This window comes from Enhydra lutris, unplaced genomic scaffold (genome assembly GCF_002288905.1).
Source record: "Enhydra lutris kenyoni isolate GAN:26980312 unplaced genomic scaffold, ASM228890v2 scaffoldscaffold16, whole genome shotgun sequence".
Lineage (NCBI taxonomy): Eukaryota > Metazoa > Chordata > Mammalia > Carnivora > Mustelidae > Enhydra > Enhydra lutris.
In genome coordinates, this window is record NW_019154100.1 from 24,275,460 (window position 1) to 24,300,525 (window position 25,066).

At 36.3% G+C, this 25,066-nt stretch overlaps 1 protein-coding gene across 2 annotated transcripts in view; it reads left to right on the forward strand.

The window, feature by feature from the left end:
• LOC111147390 (serine/threonine kinase 31) overlaps positions 1-25,066 on the forward strand; it is an 88,408-nt gene that overhangs the window by 59,646 nt on the left and 3,696 nt on the right. Inside the window, exons 22-23 of one of the 2 annotated variants that reach the window (XM_022503392.1) lie at positions 3,165-3,287; positions 18,826-18,894. In XM_022503392.1, coding sequence (XP_022359100.1) covers positions 3,165-3,287; positions 18,826-18,894 — 192 coding nt within the window. The remainder of the gene's footprint in view (positions 1-3,164; positions 3,288-18,825; positions 18,895-25,066) is intronic. The other variant, XM_022503393.1, reaches the window with a different exon arrangement.

Genomic DNA, 25,066 nt, shown 5'->3' on the forward strand with positions numbered 1-25,066 from the left:
AGAGGCAATTAAAAAAGAGAGAGTTGGTTTTTTTTTTTTTTAATGTATTTTTATTATTTATTTGAGAGAGACACAGAGATAGCAAGTGGGGAAGAGAGGGAGAAACAGGCTTCCCTGCTGAGGAAGGAGCCTGACCTGGGCCTTGATCCCAAGACCCTGGGATTATGACCTGACCTGATGCTTAACTGACAGAGCCACCCAGGTACCCCTAAAGATAGGAGATTTTAGACAATGGAAGTGCATACTGTGATTTTTTGTTGTTGTTGTTGGAATGGGCAGGCTAAAAATACACATGATCACATGGGAGCAGTTTTCATTTTTAAAATAACAGCTTTATTGAGGTATAATTCACATAATGTGTACAATTCAGTACTAGTTTTGAGTATATTCACAAAGTTGTGTATTGATCACCACTACCTAATTCCAGAACATTTTTAACACCCCAAAAAAGAAACCCAATACAAATTTGCAGTTATTCCCCATTTTCTTCTCTACTCAGTTCCTTGGAAACTACACTTTCTGTCTCTGTGCTTTACTATTCTGGACCTTTCCTATAAATGGAATCTTACAATAAGTGGCCTTCTGTGATTGGCTTATTTCATTTAGCATAACATTTTCAAGGTTCATGTGTCTTGTAGCATGTATCTGAACTTCATTCTTTTTAAAAAATGCCCAAATAATATTTTTTTTGCATGGGTATACCATATTTTGTTTTTACATTCATCAGTTGTTAGACATCTGGGTTGTTTCTACTTTTTGATTATTATGAATAATGCTGCTGTGATCATTAGAATACAAGGTTTTTTTTTAAGATTTTATTTATTAATTTGACAGACAGAGACCACAAGTAGGCAGAGAGGCAGGTAGAGAGAGAGGAAGGGAAGCAGGCTCCCCACTGAGCAGAGAGCCCGATGTGGGGCTCGATCCCAGGACCCTGGGATCATGACCTGAGCCGAAGGCAGAGGCTTTAACCCACTGAGCCACCCAGGCACCCCTAGAATACAAGTTTTTGTGTGGACATATGTTTTCATTTCTCTTGGGAGTGGAATTGTTTTGCTATTATATGGTAACTCTGTGTTTCACTTTTTGAGGAACCAAACTATTTTCCAAAGTGGCTCCATTTTTTACATTCTCATCGGCAATGTATAAGGATTTCAGTTTCTCTACATTCTTACTAACATTTTACTTGAGCAGTTCCCTTTTGACTAGTAAAAGTCTTTACTGCTTTATACCTCGGTAATTTGCAAGTCATAGGGTAATGCCACCTATGTATAAATATGTAGTCTTAATGGTTTTTATATGGTAGCTCAAAAAGATGAGAAAATTAAAATGTAAAACTATAATGAAATGCTGGATTAAGAAAGATTTATACAAAGTAGACTTATTGAAATATTTTTTATCGTATTAATTTATCTGAAAATTAGGGTAATGTCCTAAGAAAAATGACTGAATTAGGAGTTTAAAAAGTTCTCAACTCTTAGGGATCCTGGTTAGTTTACTTTTTGAGCATTCCATTTGCACAACTATGCATATCATGACTACTCCAAGAATTATTTTTCCTCTTTTATACTTACTTGTCAACTGTTATTATCTCCCAAAATATTGTTTTAATCTTCATTTAAAATTACTTACTCTGAAATATTGATTAAACTCATCTTTGCTCCACTCTTTTCATACTGCTTTGAGACTGAAGTATTAATGAAGAAGAAAAATTTGAAAGATAGTCTGTTATCAAGATCATTGCTTTTCTTACTTTACAATGCATATGAATCACCTAGGATCTTGTTAATATGCACATTTTTATTTATCATTTCTGGGGGAGATTTTGCATTTCTAACAAGGTCTCAGGTGATGCTTTAGCCACAGGACTCTTGACCACACTGTGGGAATCAAGGATAAAGGTAGTGGGAGAAGAGATAATTAACTCTTAGTGATAGGTACTAGGTAATTATTGTGCTAATTACCTTTATCTTTAGAGTAACTCTGTAAGATAGGTATTATTTCCATTTTACAGTTAATTTAGGCTCAAAGAGGTTAAAACCCAAGGTCACACAGGAAGAAAAATGGGAGAGTGGGAATTGCAGCCAAGGTGTCTCTGAATACACAGGTTTCATGTTCTTATCACTGATCTTTTGACACATAAGAAATGGTATACTTAGAAAATAATTATTAAGGAAGGAAAGTACATTGTAGACTTCCAGTTTTTAAAAAAGCTATTTAGAGGGGTGCCTGGGTGGCTCAGTGGGTTAAAGCCTCTGCGTTCGGTTTAGGTCATGATCTCAGGGTCCTGGGATCAAGCCCCGCAGGGAGCCTGCTTGCTCCTCTCTCTCTGCTTGCCTCTCTGCCTACTTGTGATCTCTCTCTCTGTCAAATAAATAAATAAATAATATATATATATATATAAAAAGCTCTTTAGAATTTTCAAAATTAGAAAATAGCACTTCTTCTGCCCCCTCTGAACTTTATTTTTAAAGAGGTGCCAGGCACCTGGTGGGTAAGTCGATAAGTGTCTGCCTTCCACTCAGGTCATGATCCAGGGTCCTGGGGCCGAGCCCCATAGTGGGTTCTCTGCTCCATGGGGAGCCTGCTTCTCCCTCTCCCACTCCCTCTGCTTGTGTTCTCTATCCCCCTGTATCTCTCTCTGTCAGATAAATAAATAAAATCTTTAAAAGAAATGAAAGAGTTTCCAAATATTTAAATAATCGGTGTTTCTTCGTTTTGAATCTACTTGAGTCTGTAATGTGAAATGTAACCAAAGTCTCACTGTTAATTTTATGAGCCTGATTTTAAGAGCAATTTATAATAAGCAGAAATTGGGTGAAAATATTTGAAAGCAAGAGAGAATGAAATATTTCAAAAGAATTTGTTTTTGTGTTGATGAAATGCAGAGGACTTCACAGAAGTTTACCTCATCCGTATTGCCTCTAAACTCTGTGGGGCACCTGGGTGGCTCAGTTAAGTGTCTGACTTTGGCTCAGGTCATGATCCCAGGGTCCTAGGATCTAGCCCTGCATTGGGCTTCCTGCTTGGTGGGGAGCCTGCTTCTCCCTTTCCCTTTGTTTGCTGCTCCCCCTACTTTTGCTCCCTACTTTTCCTTCCCTCTCTGTGTCAAATAAATAAATAAAAAAATCTTAAAAAAAATATTTAACTGACTATTTTTGTAGAGTCAGCGAGCCTCCGTGAACATGGTGGTTGGTGACTTGAGTTTGATATCACCTGAACTGAAAATGGGAAAGCCAGCTTCTCCAAGTTCTGACTTATATGCTTATGGCTGCCTTTTATTATGGGTATGTTATTTTTTTTATTGAAATAGATTAGCCATATGTAAAAATATATAAGTGTGTGCAAATATATTTACATATACTTAAGTATATAAAGTGAGTGGTTTTCCTCAACATACTGCTTTGGATAAAAAGCAGTGGTAGCTTTTTAGTAAAAAGATTTAGTAGAAAATTACTTTTTTTTCTCTTTTTTAAAAAAGTCTTATCATAAACTGTGTACTTTCTATCACCTATTGTATATTTACTACCAATTGGCTTGATACATGTTTTACATATCATGCTATCGTGTTAGTTTTATTAAAGTCAAGATTAACAATAAAGATGATTTTGTCCTGTATTAATCTATAAACAGCTCATGCATATGTGGAAAATAAATGTCAAATGAGCCTTGAGTAAGTGTTCCTGCTTACACTGTAAACCTAGTAGCTGCTTTTTTATCCATGGCTTAAATTTACTCTTCCTACAGGTTATGAGGGATTAAGTATTAACAAGGAAGGAATGTCTGTTTTTACTTCTTTTGCATAGCATTGTACTGGAGATTCTAGCCCAGGGGTCAGCAGAGTTTTTTATAAAAGGCCGGATGGTAAATATTTTAGGTTTTGGGAGCCATGTGGTCTCTGCTACTGTGGAAAGTAGCCATAAATACATTTAAATGAATGAATGGCTGTATTCCAATAAAGCTTTATTTATGGACATTGAAATTTGTATTTCATATAATTTTCATGTGCCATGAAATAGTATTCTTTAATTTTCTTTTAAACATTTAAAAATGTGAAACTCTTCTTGGATTATAGGCTGTACACAGATAAGCAGTGGCATAGATTTGGCATGCGGGCCATAGTTTGCTGATCCTGGTTTTAGCCTGTATGATAAGGCAATAAAAAGAAATAAAGTGCATACAGTTTAAAAATGAAGAAGTAAAGCTGTTTTTATTGAAAGATGAAATTAATTATGTGCAGTTTTTACGACTGTACTTAAGAGCTACTGGAATTAACAAATTTAGCCAGGTTGCAGGATGCAAAATCAGTATAATTAACTGGGTTTCTATATACTAGCAACAAACAATAGGAAATTGAAATTAAAAAGTCATTTACTTGGGTATTAAAAATATGGAATTTTTAGGGATAAATATGACAAAAAATGTTCAAGACCTGTACCCTGAAAACTATGATGTATTGTTGAGAGAGATTAAAGGAGTCATAATTAAATCGAGAGCGCATAATGGTCATGGACTATAAGATTGAATGTTGTATGGATGTGAATTCTTTTTCTTTTTTTAAGATTTTATTTTTTTGAGAGAAAGCATAAGCAGGGGGAGGGGCAGAGGGAGCAAGAGAGACCACTGAGCAGGTCTGACTGACATGGGGCTCTATTCCAGGACCCTGGGATAAATGGGTCTATGGATTCAATACAATTTCAACAAAAATGCTTCTAGGCCTTTTTTTTTTTTTTTAAATAGTAATTGACAATCAGGTGTACTTTGTATCAAAATATATAGAAACTGGGGTAGCTATAATAGTTTTGAAAATTTAAACTACCTGATTTTAAGACTTAATAAAATTATAATAATGAATCAAACATTGTGATGTTGGTGTAAAGTTGGACATACAGAACGATGGAACAGCATAAAGACAGTAGAAATAGAAGAAATAGTAGAAATATATGATCAGTTGATTTTTGACCAAGATTTCAAGGGAATTCTGTGAGGAAAATGATCATCTTCAATAAATGGTGCTGTAACAACTGGGTATCTATATATAAAAAATAAACTGACTTAATCATTGCACAGTTTATAAAAATTAACTCTAAATGTATATTAGATTTAAATGTAAAACTGAAGTCTTTATTTTTTTAATAAATTAATTAACATATATTGTATTGTTAGTTTCAGAGGTAGAGTTCAGTGATCCATTGGTTACATATAATACTCAGTGCTCATTACTTCAAGTGCTCTCCTTAATGCCCATCACCCACTTACCCCATCTCTCCCTACCCCCCTCCCCTCCAGCAACCCTCAGTTTGTTTTCTATAGTTAAGAGTCTCTTAGGATTTGTCTACCTCTCTGATTACTTATTTTATTTTTCCTTCCCTTCCCCTGTGTTCGTCTGTTTTGTTTCTTCAGTTCCACATATGTGTGAAGTCATATATTTGTCTTTCTCTGATTGACTTTGTTAAGCATAATACCCCTTAGTTCTATCCACATCACTGCAAATGGTAGGATTTCATTTTTTTGATAACTGAGTAATATTCCATTGTATATATATACCACATCTTCTTTATTGATCAGTGGATGGACATCTGGGCTCTTTCCATATTTTGGATTGCAGACATTGCTGCTATAAACATTGTGGTGGCATGTGCTTCTTAGAATTACCATTAAAACCTAAGTCTTTAAACGTGGTATAAAACATAGGAGATAATTTTATTAACTTTGAGTTTGGCAAAGATTTCTTGTAATAGGATATTAAAAAACATCAAGTATAAAAGAAAAAAAATCAGGGGCGCCTGGGTGGCTCAGTGGGTTAGAGCCTCTGCCTTCGGCTTGGGTCATGGTCCCAGGGTCCTGGGATCCGAGCCCTGCATCAGGCTCTCTGCTCAGTGGGGAGCCTACTTCCCCCTCTCTCTCTGCCTGCCTCTCTGCCTACTTGTGATCTCTCTCTGTCAAATAAATAAAAATCTTAAAAAAAATCAGTAATTCATATTTGATCAAAATTCAAAACTTTGCTTTTCAGCAGACACTTCTACAAAAATGAAAGGCAAGACATACACAGACTGGGAGAAAGTATTTGCAAAAAGCATGTATCTAGTTTACAAAGAGCTCTTAAAACTCAATAAGATGACAGCTCAGTTTAAAAATGGACAAATTTGTTTAAATAGTCATTTTACAAAATAGGATGCCTAGATGGTAAATAAACATGGGAACAGATGCTCTCAGTATCTTTAGTTATTAGGCAAAAGCAAATAAAAACCAAAACGAGGGGCACCTGAATGGCTCAGACAGTTAGGTGTCTGCCTTCGGCTCAGGTTATGATCCCAGTGTCTTGGGATCAAGCCCCGCATCTCCCTCTCCCACTCCCTCTGCTTGTGTTCCCTCTCTTGTTGTGTCTCTCTCTGTCAAATAAATAAATAAAATCTGAAAAAAAACCCCCACCCCAAATGATATATTACTGTACTTCTACTAGGATGCCTAAAATCAAAAAGAGTGACCATACCAAGTGTTGACTAAGATGTGTAACAGCTGCAGCTCTCCTATATTGCTGAGAGTAATGTAAGTGGAGCAACCACTCTGGAAAACGAAATTTGGCAGTTTGTTAAAAGGTTAAACATAACACCTACCATGTGACCCAGCCATTTTTACTCCTTCATAGTTAGCCAAGAGACATGAAAGCATATGTCCACACAGAGTTGTATGCAAATATTCCAAAGACATTTTATTTGTAATAGCCCCAAATTGGGAAGAACTGAAATACTTATCAGTTAGGTGAACGGATAAACAGTTTGCTGCATATCTATTGGAATACTACTAGCAATAAAAAGGAAAGAACTATCAATACATCCAGTAATATGGATGAATCTTAAAATCATCCTGCCAGGCTAAGGAAACCAGGGGAAAGGAAGACTACATATTTTTTGGTTCTATTTATATAAACTTATGAAAAGTGTACACTTACCTTTAGTGACATAAAGGAGATCATTAATGCCTGGGGTTTGAGGGTAGGGGAGAAATAGAAGGGATGGATTACAAAGTGGCATGACCAAATTTTTTTGGCATGATCACTATGTTTCATTAGCTTGACTGTGGTGATTTTGTAGGTATATACATAGATCAAAACTAATCATATTACCTTAAAATATATTGTTGAACATCAATTATATCTCAATAAAGCTGTTATCAAAAGAGTGTTTATACCTACACATACCTACACACATGGTAATCATAGGGGATCTCACTTCCCACTTAATTATTCACAAGTTTTAGCCTTTTGCTAGCTTGTGTATTTAGAGTTTGGCTTCATAGAACCATCATAGTCATGGAAATGATTAAACTGGCATCATTTTAATCATTGCTTCAGTAATCTATTTCTTCTTTACATCAGAGCAATGAAAGTAAATGTGTTGTCTATTTTTATGTTCCTCAGAGCTGTCATATGATACCATTTATGTATGGTAATAGTCTTTATTTATGTATGTATTTATGTATTTATGTATGGTAAATAGTCTATTTTCTTTCTTCTTCAAATGGTAGTAAAGAGCTCTATATGAGTCTATACACTTTTGTGCTGAATTTCTGCTCTTCTTTAGTGTTAAGTTCTTTTAAAATTAATTTTTTTTTAGTAATCTCTATGCCCAGTGTAGGGCTCAAACTCACAACCCAGAGATCAAAATTGCATGCTCTACCAACTGAGCAGCCAGACACCCCTAAAACTTTATTTTCTAACTAGCATGTAGTACAGTTGACTATTTTTGGCATTCAGTCCTATGAATTTTAACATATGTATAGATTAGTATAATTATCATAATTAGGATGAGGAGCTCTTCCATAATTCAAAAAAACTTCTATCTGCTGTCCCTTTGTAGTCCCTCCCCCTAACTTTTAACCCTTGGGAACTGCTGCTGTTTTCTCTATCACTGTGGGTTTTTTTTTTTTTTAAGAATGTCATATAAATGGTGATTATGAACCTTTTGAGACTAAATTCTTCACTCAGCATCATATCTTTGAGATTCATCCAATTTGTTCAGTATAGCAGTAGTCTATTCCTTTTTTGTTGCTGAGTAGTATTTATCAATGTGTCAGGTTTATCTTTTTACCTATTAAAGGACATTGGGTGGTTTACAGTTTTTGGCTATTATAAGTACAGCTGCTATGAACATTTTAATATAGGTTTTATGTTTATGTTTATTTTAATTTCTTTAGGATAAATACCAGGAGAGAGATTGATAGATTGTAATTATAGGTATAACTTTATAAGGATCTGCCAAACATTTTGCCTGCACACAGCGGTGAATGAGAGTTTTAAAGCTCTTCATTACTGTTAACATTATTGCTTTTATTTTCTGTTTGGGGCATTTCTCATAGGTCTATAGTACTTGTCTCATTGTGGTTTTAATTTAAATTTCTCTCATGGATAATGATGTATATCTTTTTATTTCCTTGCACATATCCTCTGTGGTGAAGTGTCTGTTTAAGTCTTTTGCCCAGTTTCAAATTGGATTTCTTAATACTGAGTGGTGAGCTTAAAAATATATTCTAGATAAGGGTGGCTGGGTGGTTCAGTAGGTGAAGTGTTTTCCTTTGACTAAGGTCATGATCCCAGAATCCTGGGATTGAGGCCCTTCCTTGAGCTCCTTGCTCAGCAGGGAGTCTGCTCCTCTCTATTCCTCTGTCTGCCACTCTCCCTGCTTGTGCTCTCTGTCAAATAAATCTTAAACACACACACACACACACACACACACACACACACACACACACACACAGTCTAGATGTAAATCCCTTTTCAGGTGTCATTTACAAACATTTTTCCTAGTCTACAGCTTGTAATTTTATTCTCCTAACAGTGTCTTTTGCAGAGAAAAAGGATTTGATTTTCATAAAGTTCAATTTATTATTGTTTTCCTTCTGTGGATTATGTTTTGGTATTATATCTAAGAATTCTTTGCCTAATCCAGGGTCATGAAGATTTTCTATTGTTATTCCCCTCAAAAAACTTTCCAGTTACAGGCTTTACATTTAGCTCTAGGATTAGTTTTAATGTAATTTTTGTATAAGGAGTGAGGTTTATGTCAATGTCTGTGTTCTTTGCATATGAATGTCCAGTTGTTCCAACACCATTTGTTAAAGACTTATTTTCTACTGACTTTCCTTGGCCTCTTTGTAAAGTATTAGTTGGTCATATTTGTGTAAGTCTGTTTCTGGACTCTATTCTGTTCCATTGAGCTATATATTTACCTTTTTACTAATACCACACGGTCTTGATTATTGTATCTTTGTGGTAAGTCTTAACAATTGGGTAGTAGGTACTCGGTGAGTGGGCTGGGGCTGGGCCATTGTGCAGGTGGGTGCTTGTGACAGCCTGGCCCATTCATAGTACAGGCTTGGTATGTGGATGAGTCCACCCACTACCAGAGGTGGCCCCACCATGCTGTGCCTGGCCACCTGGTCAGCCAGGAGCAGCTGTGCTGGCTCAGGATTCTTTACTGGAAGCTGGCTGCTGACAAATATGAGAATGATCAAGAATTAGAGAAGATCTGAAGAGAAACTACTCTTAAATGGACATAATAACCATATATGAAGTAAACTACTGAAGTATGAAGAAAAGATTAAGATATTCTATGAGGAGCATTTGCACCTGGATCTGCTACATCCTGGTTGGGTACTTTGAGGTGAGAGATAAAGAGGACCAGTGGATCCTCATTCTCACGGAAGAAGGAGACAGGATAACTCTACAGAGATTTATTTTTCAGCCTAGTATCATCTAGAATGTAATCCTTTGCCCTGCTTTAGTTTTCTCTCAACATACTATATATTTCTTTTATTTGTGTTTATTATTGTCTGCTTCTGCCAGTAGAATGTAAGCTTTTTGGGGACAGATTGTGTGTCTTACTTGCTGCTGTATCTGCAGTGTGCCTGGTGCAGAAGAGGCATTCACATACTAACTGAGTGAATGCATGTCTTTATGGTATCAGAATGAATGTTTAAATTTTAGCCACAATTATGTACTGAAGTAGTAGGCTTTTTTTTTTTTTTTTTTAAGTATGCCATGTTTTTTTTGGTGAGTTCATCTACTCATTTTTTATTTAGGGCACCTTATACATTTCTTTGGAAACTTGTTTGAAGATTTTTAAAAATTCCAACTCCTAATGTATTTCTAGGAGATGTTAGTAGTCATACTGATCAATCGAACAACTAACCTTGGGTTTTCTGGACCTTCTTAACAACTTCAGATGCATACCTTCTTGCAATTTCAGTTGAACCTTCTAAAAACAGGGTTTTGTGATCCCGTGTAATTTTTCCTTTACAGAAGTAGTAGAATTCAATCCAGTGCATTTTTATCTTGACAGGATTTCCTAACCTCTCATTTTACTATAACTGCTCTTAAATCTCCAATATGTTTTTGTGCACTGTCTTTCTTTTCTCCTCGTGTGTCAGCAACCTTCTAGCTTCTCTTCTTTGCTTCATCAGCCTTGAACACCATCATAGAACATCCAGACTATCCTGTATTCCCTTTTATTCCTTTTCTTCCCTTTAGTCTCTTTAAGACCTTAATTCTAGGTATGTTTTATGGCCTGCTATATATGTTTAAAAAAAGTTCTTACCGATTTCAAAAAAAGTTTTATTTTCATGCATGAATAAATTTTATTAAAGTAATATATTTGATTTTTCCCATAATATGACCAAACATTGTTAATTTAAGGACATTATTATGTCTATTTATAACACGATGATAACATCCTCCCTTGCTAGGAGCACATAAAGCATTTTTGGCACTTAACTAAGTACTTAAAGAAACTTTTTAATTGCCCACTGTGAGGGAGCCCATTGTTATCTTAAGTGTGGACATGAGGATTGTGTGAGTTAAGGAAGGACATTGCTGCTTCTTAAGTGATGTCCCATCACAGAATTTCCGTCTTTTTTAAAAAAATTTTTATTTATGGGGCGCCTGGGTGGCTCAGTGGGTTAAGCCGCTGCCTTCGGCTCAGGTCATGATCTCAGGGTCCTGGGATCGAGCCCCGCGTCGGGCTCTCTGCTCAGCAGGGAGCCTGCTTCCTCCTCTCTCTCTGCCTGCCTCTCTGCCTGCTTGTGATCTTTCTGTCAAATAAATAAATAAAAAATCTTTAAAAAAAATTTTTATTTATTTATTTATTTGACAGAGATTGCAAGTAGGCAGAGAGGCAGGCAGAGAGAGAGGGGGAAGCAGGCCTCCTGCTGAGCAGAGAGCCCGATGTGGGGCTCGATCCCAGGCCCCTGAGATCATGACCTGAGCTGAAGGCAAAGGCTTTAACCTACTGAGCCACCCAGGTGCCCCAGAATTTCAGTCTTTTGAGGCTTTGTGCAAACCACCTTCTCCCTTCACTAAACATATCATTAAGTCTTGAAGGCATAGCCTTTACTGAAGCCAATGATGAATAGTTTTGATCCTTCATGGTTTCTCATGAGAAATCCACTGTCATTTGAATCATTGGTTTCTAGGTAATGTGATGTTTTTCTGTAGCATTGCTACAATTTTCCTTGTCTTTAGTTTTCTGCAGTTTGATTATGAAGTGTCTTGGCATATATTTTTTGGGTTTACTCTCTTTGAGGCTTGCTCGTCTTCAATTTGTAGATTTATGGTTTTCAGCAAATTTGTAAGATTTGGTTCAGCAATTATTTCTTCACATGGTTTTGTTGACCCTGTACTCTTTCTTCTTGTTTTCTGAAGTTCTGATGACATAAATTTGGATCATTCTCTTACTGTTTCACAGGTTCCTGAGGTTCTGTCCGTTTTTTGGTTGCTATTCAAATTGGGTACTTTCTGTTTTTCTTTCTTTAATTTCATTGGTGCTTTCCTCTGTCATACTCCTCATGCCATTGAGCCAATCCAATGAGTTAAAATTTTTTTCTGTTCTTTTTCAGTTCTAATATTTCCTTTTGGTTTTCTCTATATCTTCTGTTTTTTTCTTTGCTGAGGCTATTATTTTGTTTGTTCCATGTGTGTTTGATCTCTAAGCATTGTTATGATGGCTCCTTTAAAATCTTTGTCAGATAATCACTCTGTGTCATCTTGGTATCCCTTGGTTGTCTTTTTCTTATTCAGGTTGGGATTTTTTTGGTTCTTAGTCTGGCATGTCATATTCAATCATATTTTGAACATTTGGGTATTATGTTCTGAGACCCTGCATCCTATTTAACCTTCATTTTTTGGAGATAGGCCCCCAGTTAATGTAGTGTACAGTTTCAGATATGATTAGATCTTCATCTCCTCCCTGGCTCTGCTGACACCACCCCAGCAAATGCAGAATGCTGAATTGTGGTGAATGCCTTGCCTCCTCTCATTGCTGATGGGTGGCAGTGGAAATTCATCTCTCCGTGGAGTCCTGTTGACACTGGGGAACAGGAACCATACTTAAATGTCTGCTTTACCACCACCACCTTATTTTACTTCCTTGTGCCTTTTGCTGCCTGGTAAGCCTGGAAGTTCTATTTTCCACTGGGTCCTGCTGACACTTGGGGAGTGGAGAAGAAAAAAGAGAGTCTCACTAACACTGCCTCACATTGCTTTGTTCCACTTTGTTGCTTCTGAGTAGGACTGGAATTTAGCTTCCCTGCTGGGTCCCAGTGACAGTACCACTTGGGTAGAGTGCCAGCTGATGCCATCTCACATTGCCTTCTTCTGCCTCTTTGTGATGGTGGGGATGAAAATCCAGCTTCCCACTCAGCCCCGGTGACACTGGGTGGTATGGGGGAGTTTTTCATTTATTATTTGACTGGAGTAGGGAATATTACAGGAAAGTTTTTATACTATGGGACCACTCTCTTCCCAGTTCTTTGGCTAAAGGGATCAGGCTTTTCTAGGGTTTTTTTTTTTTTTTTTTTTAATCTGTGACTCGGGGCGCCTGGGTGGCTCAGTGGGTTAAGCCTCTGCCTTCGGCTCAGGTCATGATCCCAGGGACCTGGGATCCAGTCCTGCATCGGGCTTTCTGCTCAGCAGGGAGCCTGCTTCTCCTCATCTCTCTCTCTGTCTGTCTCTCTGCCTACTTGTGATCTCTCTCTGTCAAATAAATAAATAAAATCTTAAAAAAAAAATCTGTGACTCTTGGGGTTTCTGAATTGCAGGATTTTCTCACACTCCCTCTGCAATATAGGAGGTTCAAAAGGAGGACTCAGGATATTCAAGTCCCAAGGTGTCCCTAGGTACTTCACCTTCTTCTTTCCACTTTTTAGAGTCTTCTTATGTTTGTGTGTTGATTTCTTTTTTAAGGCTGAAGCTGATTGGTCTACTCCATTTTGTCTGGGATCCGTTGAATGCCTTTATACCTTGGAAGCTGAATGCTTTTGCAGAATGTCACCACTATATCAGTTTAATTTCTTTTGGGTCCTCAGTGCTTTCTTTTAGTCCTTTTACTTGCCCACAGCCAGCTCATTCTCATATTTCTCTCAAAGCTTACTTTAAACCTTTTACTGCTTTCCTCAAGCAGCTATTGAAATCACACTCTCATTCTTTTCAGTTGACCTTACTTCTTATTTTCTTGAGAGAAAAAAATGAGATCATGTGTGCTTTCTCTCAAATTTCAGTTCTTCTGTTTACAAACTAATCATTTCTTTACCCAGTCTCTGTCTTCTAGTCCAGTTTGAAAGTATTCCTTCAGTACAAGCCATCCACATGTGGCCTTGACCCCATCCTCTCATCTTCTATTCTAAAACATCACTTTCACACTACTTTTATCTTTTTAGTAACTTCAATGTATTTCTTTTTATTCTGCACCTTTCCTTCAGCCTAAAAATGCGGTTATTAAGTCTGGTATATCAAAAAACAAAACAAAAATCCACAGTAATTCCTTTACCCATTGTTTTCTGTGACACATCTTAGTTTTTTTCACTTTTGTGATTGGGCATTTTTTTTTTTTAACTCTTCCTTAGTTCCTATTAACTATTAGTGTCCCCAAGGATTTTGCTTACATTCTACTAAAATTTTCACAGTGTAGCCTTTCCTTGGATATTCTTATTTACTTTCAGAGTGTCTAGCGCCATTTATTTGTTAGTAGCTCCTACATTTATGGCAGTAATCTGATGATGCTCTTGCCAGAGTTTCCAATTGTGTATATATGCTTTCCTGCTAGCTAACTTTACCTTAATTTACTAGATACTTTATCTTGTTCCAGAAAGGATACAAGGCAATCAATTCACAGAGGTACTTTAAAACAGAGCAAGACATGACAAATTGAAAGTAGAAAAGAAAGAAAAAAATAGCAGGGGGCGCCTGGGTGGCTCAGATGTTATGTGTGCCTTCCCCTCAGGTCATGATCTCAGGGTCCTGGGATCAAGCCCCACATCAGCTCTCTGCTCAGAGGCAAGTCTGCTTCTCCCTCTCCCTCTGTGATCTCTCACACTTTCACTCGCTCTCAAATAAATAAATAAATAAATAAAAATCTCAGGAAAGAAAGAAGGGAGGGAGGGGAGAGAGAGAGAGAGAAAGAAAGGAAGAAGAGAGAGAAAGAAAAGAAAAGAAAAGGGGTGTGAACGTAGAGTTGAACCACCAATGAGAGTACTATAGAATGCACATCACAAACCCTTGTTTGTACACAAACCCTGACTCAGTGGCTCAGTGAGGTAAGCATCTCACTCTTGGTTTCTGCTCAGGTCATGATTGCTGGGTTAAGCCCTGCATCAGGTACTGCACTCAGTGTGGAGTCTGCTTTAGATACTCTCTCTGCTCCTCACCCCTGCTGTTTCTCTAAATAAAAAAATTAAAATCTAAAAACAACAGCAACAACAAAATATACACCACAGAAACCCGTTTGGAGCTGCTAATACACAATTCATGTGTTGCCATTCTTTCCTTCTAACAGATATACTGCAAAATGATTGTGGTCATGCTCATTGATCTCAGATATGACCTCAAAATAACACCCATAAGGAATAATATTGTTTGAAAAACAAGCCTATTTACCATCCTTGATGAATATATTTTCTTTTTTTTTTTAAAGATTTTGTTTATTTATTTGTCAGAAAGAGAGGGAGAGAGAGCGAGCACAGGCAGACAGAATGGCAGGCAGAGGCAGAGGGAGAAACAGGCTCCCTGCTGAGCAAGGAGCCCGATGTGGGACTTGATCCCAGGACGCTGGGATCATGACCTGAGCCAAAGGCAGCTGCCCAACCAACTGAGCCACCCAGGCATCCCGATGAATATATTTTCTATAAATAAACCACTAAGATTGCTCTGATCTTCTAGCAATTATAAGAAAAGAAATCTTGTCTGTCGTACAAACCATTATCTCTAAGATAAAAGGAGGCCAATTAGGACAAGTAAAGCTGTTGTCTAGTTTTTGTTTTGTTGTGGAAAGTTACACAAAAATAAAGATAAATAATGAAACCCTTTATACTTTTCAGCCAGATTCAGCTTTTGTCAGTGTTTAATTACCAAGCTATTCTTAGTGATAAAACTAGAGACCCTCATAAGGACAGCATTTCACATTGCTAACGCAGATGTCCCAAGTTACCTGAAATTTAAAAAACAAAAATAGGTAACACTTAATGAGTGCTTACTATGTAACAGTTACTTTATTATAAGTATTTATCCAACTTAATTCTTGCAGGGGCCTTATAAGTGAGGAAACTGAGGCAAAGAGAAATTAGATGATTTATTCAGACCCAGTGGCTGCTAAGAGATGGAACCAAGATTAAAACCTAGCCAGTCTGTCTCCAGAATGTGCACTCTTTACCATTATCCCATTTCTCCTGCCTTCCCCAAACAGTTTCTTCCAGTCATCTGAGCTGACAACTTGTAGTCTTCTTGACTCTTCCATCTGCCTCACCTCACCCTTCCAGTTAATCATGCTTTGGCATTTTTACTATCTTATGAATTCTTAAATTTCTCTTCTATCTCTTAAACCAGTGTGTTAATTCAGTATCTCTTACAGCTTGTTAGTAAGAGGCTTGTTAGGAGATAAGGATTGTGAGAAGATAAGATTTTGTTAAATAACTAAAAGTCAACAATAAAATTTAAAGATCTAATTAGTTTTATTAATCAGTTCATGAGTCAGTCAGCATCCCTTCTAGTAAGTAGAAGGGAGCTCTGAAGTATTACAGAACAGAAAAGGCTTTTTATTGATTTTGCTTGACTTCTTTTGGGTTACTTGAACATTTTTAAAGAGTTGATCTTGATTTATTTGTTTTTTTTAAAAAATATTTTATTTATTTGACAGATCACAAGTAGGCAGAAAGAGAGGGGAAGCAGGCTTCCTGCTGAGCAAGAGAGCCTGATGTGGGGCTCGATCCCAGGACCCTGAGACCATGATCTTAGCTGAAGTCAGAGGCTTGACCCGCTGAGCCATTGAGGTGCCCCTATTTATGGTGTTTTGAGTGTATTACCTTCTGTAGTTTTCTGAGCGGTTGGTATGGGTATTATAATATATGTATGTGTCTTATCACATTCTACTAGTATCAGTGTTTCAACACTTTGAGGGAAGTGTAAAAGCCTTTTGTATAAGTTCCTTCACCTTACCCACTTTTAACTATCATTGTCTTAAGTGTCAGATAGTATAATGTAATAACTTTTGTTTCAGTCATTATATATGATTTAGGAAACTTATGATGAGAAGGATAGTCTTTGACATTCCCTTATATTTCTGTTCTTTCCATTGTTATTCCTTCCTAATGCTCCAGTGCTCTTTCAAAGGGCACAACGTGGGGGAGGGACAGAGAGAATGAGAGGGAGAAGCAGACTCCCCACTGAGTGGGGAGCTCCATGTGGGGGCTCAATCCTAGGACCCTAAGATCATGACCTGAGCTGAAGGCAGACACTTAACCAACTGATCCACCCAGGTGCCTCGAAAATTCATTTCTTTTTTGGTTGAAGCTTCCTTTACCCAGTCTTTAAGAATGTGTCTTCTCAAGACGTATTCTTTTAGTTCTCCTTCATCAATGAACATTTTGATTTCACGTTTTTCCTGATGGATAGTTTCACTGGATATAAAATTTGTGGTTGATGGTTCTTTTCTCTTAGCAGTTGAAAACTGTTGTGCCACTTCCTTCTGGTTTCCATGGTTTCATATAAGAAATTCTCTGTTATTCAAGTTGATATCCCTTTGTAGATAATGTTTTTCTTTGGTTGCTTTCAAGATTTGTTTTTGTTTTTAGTTTTCAGAATTTTCATTAATTTGAGTTTATCCTAGATGAGTCATTTTTTGTTGTTTTGGATGTGGGGGTCATAAGACACTCCAGTCCTGGGGTTTTTTAACCAGTTTGTTTTCCTCTTTACTCTCTCACAGACCTCCTTTGTTGTGTTCTGTTATTTCTAACATAGTTTTACTTAGTGGTAAGGAGAAGGAAGAAACCGTAAGTCCTTTTGCTCATTTTTAAATTACAATGTATGGAACTTATTTGAATCTAGATTTAAGTAAACTATATGAAAGTATAATAATTTCTGATATTTATGGGATGATAAAAGTTTTGAAAACTGGGGGTACCTGGCTGGCTCAGACTATGGAGCATGTGACTCTTGATCTTGGGGTTGTAAGTTTGAATCCCACGTTGGGTGTAGAGATTACTTAGAAATAAAATCATGGGACCTGGGTGGCTCAGTCAGTTAAGTGGCTGCTGTTGGCTTAGGTCTTGATCCCAGAATCCTGGGATCAAGCCCCATGTTGGACTCCCTGCTCAGCAGAGAGCCTGCTTCTCCCTCTGTCTTCCTGCTGCTTTGCCTACTTGTGTTCTATCTCTCTGTCAAATGAAAAAAAAAAATCTTAAAAAAATGTTTGAAAACTGGATAGTTTATATAGGCATATCTTGTTTCATTGTGCTTTATTGCGTTCTGCAGATACAGATTTTTTTTTTTTTTTTTTTTTTACTAATTGAAGGTACAGAATTCTGTGTCAGGCAAGTTCATTGATGTCATTTTCCCAATAGCATCAGCTCACATAGTGTCTCTGGGTCATATTTTGGTAATTTTTGCAACATTTCAGACTTCGTGATTACTAGTATATTTATTCTGATCTGTGATCAATGATTATGACTCATTGAAGGTTAGATAACTAGCATTTTTTAGCAATAAGGTATTTTTAAAATTAAGGAATGTATATAGGCTTTTTTAGGCATAATGTTACTGCACACTTCATTTGACTTGCTTTATTGTCATATTTGTTTTACTGAGGTAGTCTAAAACCAGATGTACAATATCTGTGAGGTATGTCTATATTAAAGAATTACTCAAAAAGAAAAAAAAATCACTGAATTGTTAGTGGGATGATATTGTCATTGTGCCAAAATAAAAGATTTTAACTTTTAGAAATATTTACTAATGTATTTACAGATGAAATTATGAGATGTATAGGATTTACCTCAAAAATAATTTATATAGTTTTATGTATAGGGTTGATGGTTGTTGGGGCTGGGTGATGAATATGTAGGGTTCAGAGTACTTTGTGTATGTAAGAAATCTTCATATTTAACAGTTTTAAAAGTTTAACATGTATCTCTTGAACATAGATTAAGAATTAGGGAGGAAAGAAACATGCTTGATTTATTTTCTTTGTACTTAATACATGAAATCAACATTGTAATAAGCTACTAAGTTTTGATATATTTTCTTGAAAGGTGAGGAAGCATTGAAATTGCTTATAGTCTATTCATCAGCTCTGACTGATACTTGAGGAGCCCCAAGAACTGTTTAGTTCCTGTGAACAAGTAATTATTAACATGGAAATATTTTTATCCTGTAAGACCTGATGTGTGTTCTTTGAGTGCGCTCTTCTGTTTTGTCCAGAATATGAAGAGTTCCAGATTTGACTGTGCTGTAGGATTGGCATTTTGTTACATTAGGAATTTACCCATTCTCATTTTCTTTAACAGCTTTCTGTTCAAAATCAGAAATTTGAGACAAATGAAGATGGAATCCCAAAAGTGGATCAGTTTCATTTGGTATGTGACCTTTTTGTCATTTACTGGTTGGAAACATATGCTGTAATTGTAGCAGTAATGTAAACATAAATATTTGACTGAAAATATCCTCTGCCTTTTGTAAGAATGCAAAATTGCATTCACAATAAAGAAATACTGAAAAAAATTCAAATGCCTTTCTTACACCACTGGCAGGGAATTACTGCTAGAGAATATTGTTGGATTGTACATTTGTCACACAAATTATATAATATTATAAGTAATAACTAAAGAAATATAGTCTTTGTTTTGTCTTCCAAGATCATATTATATTAAAATTAATGTTTTACTAATTTTTATAGGCATCTAGCTGTGTCTTTTCTTTGTCATATATCTGTCATTCATATTGCTCTGCTATTAATGTATGAATTCCACCAACATATTTTGAGTATCTATTCCACACTAGTAATTGAACTAGATGATGTATTACCAGAATTGCTGCATTGAATAAATGAATAATTTAGAAATGTGAACCAGGGAAACAACCAAGATCTCTAGGTAGGGTATTAAGAAAGTACTTTGGAGGAAGCTAATCAGAGAAAGGTGGAAGGAAGAGAGGTAGGTAGAAAATGCCACCAAGTAGTTTGAGGTGAATCTTCAAGATTGAATTAAGAGTTTACAAGAGAGAATGAGGTGATGGTATTCCAGGTAAAGACAACAAATAACCTGCATTAAGACTTGAAAATATTAAATTCTTTTGAAATAGAATAGTCCTGTATGACTAGATGTTAAGAGGTTATAACTATGGCAGTAAATGAGTTTATGGAAGTATAAAAATAAAGCTCTAAAAGTTCTCATGCCATTTTTTAAGAAAGAAAATGTTTATTTAAAAATAAATGGCCCTGGCGATTCACAGACCTGTACCCCTGGGGATAAAAAGATATATGTTTATAAAAAATAAAATTAATAAAAAAAAAATAAATGGCTTGGGTCCCCTGGGTGGCTTAGTCGTTAAGTGTCTGCCTTCGGCTCAGGTCATGATTCCAGGGTCCTGGGATTGAGCCTCGCATTGGGCTCTCTGCTCAGTGAGGAGCCTGCTTCTCTGTCTCCCACTCCCTCTGCTTGCATTCCCTTTCTCTCTGTGTCTCTATCAAATAAATAAATAAAATCTTTAAAAAAATGGCTTAATATCTCATTTCTTTTTAGTGCTGAATAATATTCCATTTTCTGAATGTACCATGGTTTATTTACCTATTCACCTACTGAAGTTCATTTAGGTTGCTTACAGGTTTTGGCAGTTATGAATAAACATCCATGTGCAGGTTTTGTGTGGGCATAAATTTTTATTTCATTGGGTCAATTCCAAGGAGCACAGTTGTTGGCTTATATGGTAAGAGCATGTTTAGTTTTGTTAGAAAGTGACAATCTTCCATGGGGCACCTGGGTGGCTCAGTGGGTTAAGCTGCTGCCTTCGGCTCAGGTCATGATCTCAGGGTCCTGGGATCGAGTCCCACGTCGGGCTCTCTGCTCAGCAAGGAGCCTGCTTCCCTCTCTCTCTCTCTCTGTGTCTTCCTCTCTGCCTACTTATGATCTGTCCCTGTCAAATAAATAAAAAAAAAATCTTAAAAAAAAAAAAAAAAAGAAAGTGACAATCTTCCAAAGTGGCTATACTATTTTGCATTACCATTCCTGTTGCTCCACATCCTTGCTAGCATTTGATATTGTCAGTATTCTAGATGTATAGTGGTATCTTGATTTAATTTACATTTCCCTGAGACATGATGTATGGAGCATTTCTTATATGCTGATTTGCCATCTGTGTCTCTGGTGAGGTGTCTGGCAAGGTCTTTGGCCCAATTTAAATAATGTTGTTTTCTAATTGTTGAGTTTTAAGTATTCTTTGTATATTTTGAAAAACTATCCTTTATCCGAAATGTCTTTTGCAAATATTGTCTCATAATCTGTTGCTTTTCTTTTAATTTTTTTGACCGTGTGTTTTGCAGAGCAGAAGTTTTTAATTTTAAATTTAATGAAGTCTAATTTGTCAGTTTTTCTTTCATGGCATTTGGTGTTGTATTCTAGAAAGTCATCACCAGACCCAACTTCATCTAGGTTTTCTCCTATGTTATCTTCTAGGAATTTTATAGTTTTGCATTTCACATTTAGATCTGTGATCAATTTTGTGTTAATTCTTATGAAGAGTGTAAGGTATCTGTGTACATTCATTTTTTTACATGTGGATGTCCAGTAGTTCCAGTGCTATTTGGTAAAAAGGCTATTTTCGGGGCACTAACCGAGTCACCCAGTTGGTTAAATGTCTGCAACTCAGATCATAATCTCAGGGTCCTGGGATTAAGCCCTGTGTCAGGCTCTCTGCTCAGCAAGGAGTCTGCTTCTCCCTCTCACTTTCCTTCTGTGCGCTCTCTTTCTCAAATAAATAAATAAAATCTTAAAAAAAAAAAAAAAACCAGGAAAGACTATCTTCATTGTATTGCCTTTTCCTTTTTGTCAAATATTATTTGACTATATTTTATGGGTCTGTTTTTTGCCATTAACCTATTGGTTTATTCTTTAATATCACACAGTCTTGATTACTGTAGCTTTATAATAAGTCTTGAAGTTGGGTAGTGCCAGTCCTACAACTTTGTTCTTGAATATTGTGTTGATTATTCTGAGTTTTACTGCCTTTCCTTGTAAATTTTAGAATTAGTTTGTTCATATCCACAAAATAACTTGCTGAAAGTTTGGTTTGGATTGTACTGGATGTACAGATCAAGTTGGGGAGAATTGATACATTGACAATACTGAGTTGTCTTATCCATCAGTATAGAATATCTCTCCATTTATTTAGTTTTTCTTTAATATACATATATTTTTAATATTTTATTTATTTATTTGTCAGAGAATGAGAGAGAGAAAGGCAGGCAGAGGGGGAAGCAGGCTCCCTGCTGAGCAAGGAGCCTGATACAGGACTTGATCCCAGAACCCTGGGATCATGACCTGAGCTGAAGACAGATGCTTAACTGAATGAGCCACCCAGGCATTCCTCTTTAATATCTGTCATCAGAGATTTGTAGTTTTCCTCATATAGATCTCATACCTATTTTGTTTTGTTTTATTTTGTTTTGTTTTGTTTTGTATTAATATAAATACTTAGATTTATACCTAAGTATTTTGTTTTTTGGTGTGCTAATATAAATGTGTTTTTAAATTCAAATTCCACTTGTTCATTGCTGTATATAGGAAAGTGATTGACTTTTGTATATAAACTTTATATGTGGCAGCCTTGCTATAATCAGTTACTAGTTCCAGGAGTTTTTTTCTGATGCCTTCAGAATTTCTATATAGACAATCATGTCATCTGTCTATAAACAAAAAGTTTTTCTTCTTCTTTCCAGATAACATAGTGTCATGACATTTTGATTATTTGGACTGTAATGAAGGAACACATACAGTTTAACTCTGTAGTCCTTTAATTTATTTGACCACAGAAACATTGTGTTTTATAGCATCTAATATCCCATGAAAATAGCTTTTAAAAAACTCAGTAGAAATGATTAGTAAGGAGCTTTGCCATACTTCTTGGATAATAGTAAAAAAAGAAATTTGGAGATGACTTTTGGGAGATGGTGAAGTTGTTTATTATACTTGCTGGCTGTAGTATAGAATGAGATAACAAAGATGATAATACTTTATACTTCTAAAAAACAGGATACAGATTTCTTGCCATTGGCAAAATAGCAATACTGATACATTAGAGGTTGTAGCTTCACCCAAAGTGAACATTTGAAACTCCTGCTTTTTCAGACTTGATATAAAAATTACACTGTAAAAAATTATCCTGAAATTTAGTGATTTAACGTGCATTTACTGTCTTACAGTTTGTGACTTAGGAATCTGGTCATAACCTATTTGGGTTCTCTGCTTTAGGGTCTTTTACAGGCTGCCATCACGTTGTTGACTGGGCTGTCCCAATGCTTGACTGAGGAAGATCAGCTTTCAGGCTCTCATGACTGTTGGTAGAATTCATTCCCTTTCTAGTGCACCAGAAGTTGCCCTCAATCTTTGCCATATGTCCATCATGATGGCTTGTTCCATCAAAGTGTATAAGCAGTGAAAGGAGTAGAAAGTCTGTTAGCTAGACTGAAGTTATAGTTTTTTCATAACCAACTCACTACGTCAATCATACACTTAAGAGGAGGGGATTATGTAATGATGTGAATACCAGGAAGTAGGGATCCATGCGCAAAATCGTAGAAGTTGCCTACCACAGTTACAGTCTGTTAGTTGTGTGCTAGGCACTCTGCTAGGTGTATGTATAAAGAAGGTGAAGGTGAATAAATATAAGAAGCTCTTATTTAAGGGCACCTGGGTGGCTCAATAGGTTAAAGCCTCTGCCTTTGGCTTGGGTCATGATCCCGGGGTCCTGGGAACCAGCTTCCTCCTCTCTCTCTCTGCCTGCCTCTCAGCCTACTTGTGATCTCTGTCTATCAAATAAATAAATAAACTCTTAAAAAAAATTCTTATTTAATGTGGGTAGCTGCTTAGGGAGACCAAATTAGAAGAATATTTGGCTTATGTAGTATTTCCTTGTGGGATCTGAGACAGCTATTAGTGCTAGGAATGGGTTTGTCTTTATATTTTGTAATCACACGTAGTTACCAAACAATTGAGGGAACTATAATTTAGACATTTCAGTGGCCATATCAAAAGTGGAGAGAAATCAGAGAATTATGTAACTGACAGATATTAGAGGATAATTAATTCACTAATTCCCAGCCCCCAGAAGAATTTCTTTATTAATAGGTCCAACAGATGGCCCTCAGTCTTTGCTAAAGTACTTTTAAGTTCAGATAAATGCATTTTTTATTGTACAACTCTTAAGTTTATCTGAAAGTAGTTCTTCAAATAGATGTTCCTTCATATAACATGTTTGTGATACAGTATTCAAAAGTTACAAAAAGAAGCACATCCCTATTGATGTGTCCTCTAGCTACCCAGGTCTGTTCTCCCAGTAGTAGTGCTAGTTTCTTAAGAATCTTTCCAGAGAGTTATATGTGGAATCTAAAGCAAAACAAAAACAAAATCCAAGGTCATAGATACAGAGACCAGATTAGAAGTTGTCAGATCATAAATACATACATGGAAAGGTCTATGTGTGTATGTGTCCTTTTTAAAACAGATTATCATATCATTAAGTTAAAAAAAATTATATTTGCTCTGTACCCTCAGTAAGAGCAGGAGCTTTGTGTTCGGTATCATTGTATTCCCAGTGTCAATAGTTGATACATAGTAAGACCTAAATATTTTTTGAATGAATGAATGAATCTTTACTATATTTTTTTCTGATAAATATTCTTCATCTGCCATTTTTTGAACTTGCTTTTATCCTCAATCCCACCCCCATATTTTCAACCTCTCTGGAATCCATTTTTGTATATATGAAGTATATATCTATATATCTATATATCTATATATATCTATATATATATATATTTTGTATATATGAAATCAGGTTCAAAAATTTTTCTATATGTGGACAGATAGTTGACCCAGCACCATTTATCCAATAGACAGTCTATCCCTACTGATTAAGAAAACTACTCCAAGCTCTGCCACATTTTCATGGACTCAGGAATCCGGTTGGGGCTCTGTTCTGTTCTTTGTTTTTTTTGTTGTTGTTATGTTTTTTTTTTTAAGATTTTATTTATTTATTTGACAGAAACACAGCAAGAGAGGGAACACAAGCAAGAGGAATGGGAGAGGGAGAAGCAGGCTTCCTGCCGAGCAGGCAGCCTGATGCAGGGCTCAATCCCGGGACCCTGGATCATGACCCCAGCTGAAGGCAGACACTTAACGACTGAGCCACCCAGGCGCCCCTGTTCTTTGGCTTGTTTATTGATCCCTGTGCCAACACTATGGGGTTACATGCTTTAAAATGTTATATCTTTATAGAGAGAGGGCTTTGACTTTCCTTCCTTATGTTTTCCTTCAACATTGTTTTGGTCATTCTTGCCATTTTATTTCTCCTTATGAATTTTGGCACCAACTTGTTAAGTCCACTGAAAAACATTATTGTTACTTTGTAAGTATTTTGAATTAGTAGGTTAATTTGAAGGAGAATTGTCTTAATGATATACTATTTTTGTGGTTAGGAAAATAATACCTCTCCGTTTCTTAAGGACATTATTTTTATTTTACTCCTTATTGTATT